The sequence below is a fragment of the Meleagris gallopavo genome, chromosome 4 (genome assembly GCF_905368555.1).
Source record: "Meleagris gallopavo chromosome 4, MGAL_WU_HG_1.1, whole genome shotgun sequence".
NCBI lineage: Eukaryota > Metazoa > Chordata > Aves > Galliformes > Phasianidae > Meleagris > Meleagris gallopavo.
In genome coordinates this window covers 28,282,189-28,288,188 of record NC_139407.1, presented here as the reverse complement: position 1 = coordinate 28,288,188, position 6,000 = coordinate 28,282,189, and the positions used below count along the sequence as shown (strand labels likewise).

The 6,000-nt window shown below is 46.0% G+C and overlaps 1 protein-coding gene across 1 annotated transcript in view; it reads right to left on the bottom strand.

Moving 5' to 3' along the window:
- Positions 1-3,321: 3,321 nt before the first annotated feature.
- The window catches only part of ADGRL3 (adhesion G protein-coupled receptor L3), a 490,337-nt gene continuing 487,658 nt past the window's right edge, over positions 3,322-6,000 (bottom strand). The window contains exon 23 of the mRNA XM_085222627.1: positions 3,322-5,674. Within this exon, the coding sequence (XP_085078753.1) occupies positions 5,607-5,674 (68 nt within the window). The 3' untranslated portion in view covers positions 3,322-5,606. The remainder of the gene's footprint in view (positions 5,675-6,000) is intronic.

Below are 6,000 nucleotides of genomic sequence, written 5' to 3'. Positions count from 1 at the left end.
TCCTGCCCCACAGCACTGCCACAGCCGTCACCAGACTCCAAGGGATGATGGTGCACAGCACCAACAGAGAGCAAATGGTGACTACAAACGCATCATGATTCCAGGATAAATCATTTCAGTGCCCCTCCAACAGGGCTTCTTTCAAAGTCCACTTGCCCTGTCACCACTGTTAATGAGCACGAGCTGGCCCATTTATTTGCTACTGGACTTTCTGCAGCAAACATAGCCTTGCTGCAAAGGTACAGAATATGAGAGCCACAATTTCATGAGCAAGATTTTTGCTTGTGAACCCATTAGTATTTTCCCTGAACAGCTCCTCCCCCCACTCCCCGTCCCTCAATCTTGCTAGGATGGAGAATTGCTCTTTCACAGGTCTGATCTTGTTGTTATTCCCTTGGCTTCAGTGAAATATATATGAGATGACTCAGAGTTTGAACTCCCACTCCATGTTCCTAATACAAAGCTTCCACGTGTCTGGGGACCTCAGACAAGTATTTAATTTTAGATGAGATGTACCAGTGACATCACACTTTTGATTCCTGCGCTGGGTGCATGCAGCAAGCACATGGGGCAGTGGCTTGGCCTCACCTCATAGAAAAAGCCATTTGGTATTCAGTGCAGGCAGAACCATGAGCAGCACTGGTGCAAACCAACAGGAGCACAGCACAGCCCTTAACCCCGTGCAGCCACAGTGACATACTCTAGAGGATAAAAGACTCAGAAGGAAAAGGAATTTTTCCAGGTCCATTCAACACAGCTGCTGCAGCCCCTGGACACAAAGCTCTAATCAGGGCACATCAGCGGGTAGTTCACCTACCCCTACCCCACACTTCACAATGCAAGTGAGGATTTACACCCCTCACATGCTGAGGATGTTGCATTGAGCCTCATCATTGGTGACTTCAGCACTCCACAGCAGCAGACATCAGCAAATGCACCCAGTCTGAAGGGAGCACATCACAGATTCATTTTTAGCTTTTCAGCTAAAGAAAGAGACATGCCTCCTTTTGATTTTGAAACATGACTAACTAAAAGCTCAGATGCATGGAGAGAAGCTTGCAAAAAATACAGGCTCCTGCAGCACCACTTTTTAGATAAGACCATTTTAGAAACATTACATTGACAAATTTGCAGCCTTTCCTACAATTATATATCCCTCAGCACAGCAGGCATTATCCAGAAAGAACTGGAAGATATATTAGTATAGATAAACAGAGCATAAGGCAAGAAGTAAAACTGAGTTGCTCAAACAAGAGGCAAACTGCAGAACTTACACGTCAGCAGAGGGATGACTTACCAATGGGTCCAGCAGGCTCCTCCTCCCTTAAAAGTTGCAGTCACCCGAAGCATCATCTTACAGGATAGTCTGTGGCTCAGCTAAGATTAGCACATGGTACCAGCACCATCAGCTTAATTCCTTGGATCTGCACAGAGCATCAACACACCCTGAGCTTGTCCCCATCCTGCTGCTGCTACAGGGTAAGGACAGAGCTACCAACAAGAAAGAGCTGATGAAAACAGCCTTCAGCAAAAACACTTCTACCAGGTGGCAAAAGCCATCTTTATACAGACGAATCCTAGGGTATGCTGGGATTTTTTTCTTTTTTTCTTTTTTTTTTAAAGCCACTGCCAGATGCATCTCCTAATTGCCTTCAATTGATGACTAACAAACCAGCTGCAAAGCCTCTCACAGCTGCAGTGCTATTAGTACATCCCACAGCCCCAGGGACAAATCAAGCCCCGTGCAAATGAAGATACCAGTGGGTTTCATATTCATTCTAGACCACAAAAGTCACAAAATCAGTTAATTTCCCACTCCTAATGCTAAAAGGCCAAGAACTGCCTTCCATACAAAAAACTCATGAAGTAGCCCTAATGTTTCAGTTTGTACTGGTGGGTTTTGATCAGTTTTGCATCACTCATGCTTACAGGTTGTCCAAGAATAGCAATTCAAAACTTAGTTTTATGCTCCTAAAAGTTGTCCACTAGTCCTTGGTGAAATGAGTTTCCTGGAGTTCCTGCTGCATTTGCCCATTGCTGTATTTTCCAGGCACTTAGAGCCCCTCTGGTTTGCAGACTGCAGAGCATGGGGAGGCACAGGGATCCCATCATTGCGGGAGTATAAACTGTGTTGTTTATGGGCAGCATTTGCCGAGTTGAATGCTGACAAATAAAACATATTGAAGCTCCTTGTCCATCACCTTTCCGGTATAACGGGTTAGGGAGTCCATGGGCTAACGTGCTGGGTAATGAAGCAGAGCCTTTAAACACACCTGAGCCTCCCCCTCTTCATTTTCCTACACATTGCCACCTGCTGCATTACCTGAAGTTGACTTGGATTCTCAGTTCTGGAATTAGGGTCTTCTCTCAGGAGAAGTGTTCAGTGAATGCCTCATGCCCTAAGGGCAGCCAAGCTGGCAGTGGGGCACCACAGCAATCATAGAATCATGAAGGTTGGAAAAGACCATTAAGACCATCCAGTCCAACCCTAGCCCATCTCCACCACTCCCACTGACCACATCCTTCAGTGCCACATCTCCACGGTTCTTGAGCACCTCCCTGGGCAGCCTGTGCCAGTGCCTTATTGCTTTGAGAATTTCTTCCTAATATCCAACCTGAATCTCCTCTGGCACAACTTAAGGCCATTCCCTCTTGTCCAATCAATGTCTCTAAGCTGTGGTGCATGATGATGACTTAGGTACACTGCCACTCAGATCTCCTGTATGAGGGTCAAATGGGTTTTATGCAAAGTATTGCAGTTGCTAATTGCAATTACCAGAAAGCAAATACAAGAGAGCGTGTTGATTGCCGTTAAACAAAGGCACTTTGGAAATCTTGGATTTTCACTATAGATGGAAATCTATACATTTAAAAATAGACACCATGTTATCGTTTACAATTTCCATTTGCTAACAAATTCTGCTAAACAAAATCAGTGGCTAAGTAAACATTTATACATAAATAAAACAGTGAAGATCTCTTCAGTTACTGAGATGCGCCGGCTCAGTCTCTTGATAATAAATCAGCAATGAATTCTGTTCTTGCAGTGCATGTCAATCCTACCTTGCCTCCAAGTCTTTGCCACTCATCCATGAACCCATCAATGCATTTTGGTCACAGTGGCAATACAGAAATGTAAAATCAGCGCCTGATAGTGTTCCCGGATTGACCCCTCTTGGTGCTCTCCATCCAACAGGGATGCAAAGCTGTGGCACAAGCAGCTTGGATGAGGCATTTTAATAGTAAACACAAGGGCAGGCCTGTAATGAGCCAGTGTAGATGGTAAAACCGGGTGCACTACTCATTTTAGACGGTACCCAATTCTTTTTCATAATGTACATTTTATTAATGTTCTCCGTGATAGTTTTTCATACTGTTTCATCAACAGGAGTACAGTAATTACAATGTATTAAGATTCATTCCATGCCTGAGGAGTAAGGAAGTCCACTGAAGATACGCAAAGCGAGTGAAACGTAAATCACCATTGACTTGGGGCTGGCTTGAACGAAACCTCTGCCTGGGGAGCAGCATGACTTGGGGGTGCTAGTGGGATGTACTGGCTTTGTCAATTAAATCTTGGATCCCTCCAGCTGTGGCTGGTTGCATTATCCCATGTCATGGTGGTTCAAGTCTGTAGCCGCCAATCTGCGTGCCATCAGGGTGGAGGGGCTGGATGGGATTTGTCATTTTTGTTAGAACTTGGGCTGGGCTCTGAGCTGTCACCATCAGTGACAAAGTATCAAAGTGCGCCCATTGGCACTGCTGGCTATAACTCCTCTAGACACCGCGCTGAAAGCTTTGGGTGCAGGAGAACAAAGTTATCTGGGGAGAAAAACTCATAGGGAGGACTCCAATGAGAAAAAAAGCAACCCAGCTGCTTTCCAGTGATCTACTGGAAAAAACAAACAAATAAACAAACAAAAAAAAACCTGAAAAAAACCCCACGGGATTTCTGCTTTCAATCACAGCCAGCTTTCACCCTATGCAGCACCCCACATTTCCCCAGGCCAGGATTCAATTCTAAACTTCTGGGCTGTAGAATGCATAGGGTCATCTTCTTGGACTGAAATCTTTCATAACTCTTGGGAGGCTTTTTCTTTTCTTCTTAATTTATGGCTAGTTTCCAGAACCTTTCTGGCACAAAGCAGGGGGGTGTTTTTCCCGATTTTCATAGAATCGTAGAATCATTAAGGTTGGAAAAGACCTCTAGGATCATCAAGTACAACCACAAGTCCATCCCCATCATGCCCACTGACCATGTCCCTCAGTGCTCATCTCCACCACATCTCCTGAACACCTCCAGGGATGGTGATTCCACCACCAGCCTGAGCAACCTGTGTCAACATCTCATCACTCTTTCTGAGAAGAAATCTTTCCTATTTTTCTCCCTGGAGGAAAAAAAAAAAAAGAAGAAGAAGAAAAAAAAACAAAAACAGATGACAGCCTTTTATGTCTAGAGGAAGTTATTCTGGCTCATTTTTTCAGAATTTTTTTTTTTTTTCAGTCTGGTATTCATCTTCCATCTGCTGCATGAATCCATGCAGTCGGACTCAGAGTAAATAAGGAAGAAGAAGCCTTTGAGTTGTGCAGGGTGAAGTTGAAACCTCATGGCTTCTCCACTTTTGCCATACTCTTCAGAAACCTGTGCTGAAGCACAGCCCCGCTTGCTGCGTGGCATTGCAGCACTGAGCTGAAGAATTGGCCCATTGCCATTTAGGACCTGGTGTATTTTTTTCTTTTTTTTTTTTTTTCTCCTTAATTAATGTTAAAAGACTCATGGGAAACACACCAACACGGCTTGTATCCCTCATGATGATGCTGCCCATCCCACCCACACCTGCACCAAGGTACCCAAGCCTTCAGTGGGTGTAGCTCCATGGGGAGAACAAAGGCCAGAAAGTCCTCCCTGTTGGTAGGAGTGAAGGAGAAACTCCTACTGAGTCATCTGCCCTCATCCTCTGGCTGCTTCCCACGCTGCTGCAGTATGGCTGGGCTGCAGGACCCTTGCCAGGCTCCGTGTCCATCTATCCCCAGCTGAGCTGAGGGAGAATCGTGATCTGCGAGAAACTAAGGCTTATTTTTACAAAAAAATATCTCTATTTACACATGACAATAAAATCCAAGCGACATTCCCCAGAAGCCTTTGCTAGGTACGTGTGCTGGTCAATCCCTATTTACAAGTGATGGCAATTCACCTTCTTCTGGCACCAAGGTCATTTTTTTGTATATTTTTTCCTTCCCTCCTTGACTCCCTGTATTTACAGCAGGGATCTGATTGCAGCAGAGCAAGGTCCAGGAAGTGAGGCAAGCACGCTCATGTCTGTGTTTTCCAGTCAAGAAGCTAACATTAGGAGCAGACAGAACTGCAAAATATATATTTTTTTTTGCCAGTTCTGCTCATCTTAAAAAAAGCAACAAACCAGCCAAGGAAGAAGGTATGGTCCTCAGTGCAGCAGAAAGCCTGGCCAGGCTGGTTTCTCCGTGAGGATGAGAGGGTTTGCTGAGGATTCTCTCGAGGCTGGTGGCTGGGCCTCTCCTGTTGGGCCATCCCGTGGCAGGATGGGCAAACCGAGGCAGTGAGGAGCCAGGGTGGTGTGGTGCAGATGCTAGATGACGCTGTCTTCCATGGTGACCCTCCTGAAGACTGGCTCCTGCTTGGGCATCCGGCCACTCTCTGTGGAGAACAAGGGGAGAGAGGTAAACCCCAGAGCAACACCTCACAGCCAGCCAGGGGGCAAGCCAAGTGATAACCTCTGTGATCACAGAATCATAGAATAGTTTGGGTTGGAAGGGACTACAAAGATCATCTGGTTCCAGGCTCCCTGCCGTCGGCTGGTTGCATCACCACCAGATCAGGCTGCCCAGGACCCCATCCAACGTGGCCTTGAGTGCCTCCAAGGATGGGGCATCCATAGCCTCTCTGAGCAGCTGTGCCAGTGCCTCACTGCCCTCTCAGTGAAAAATGCACGCTCCTTTTAGGAGCATCTGAAACCAACTAAA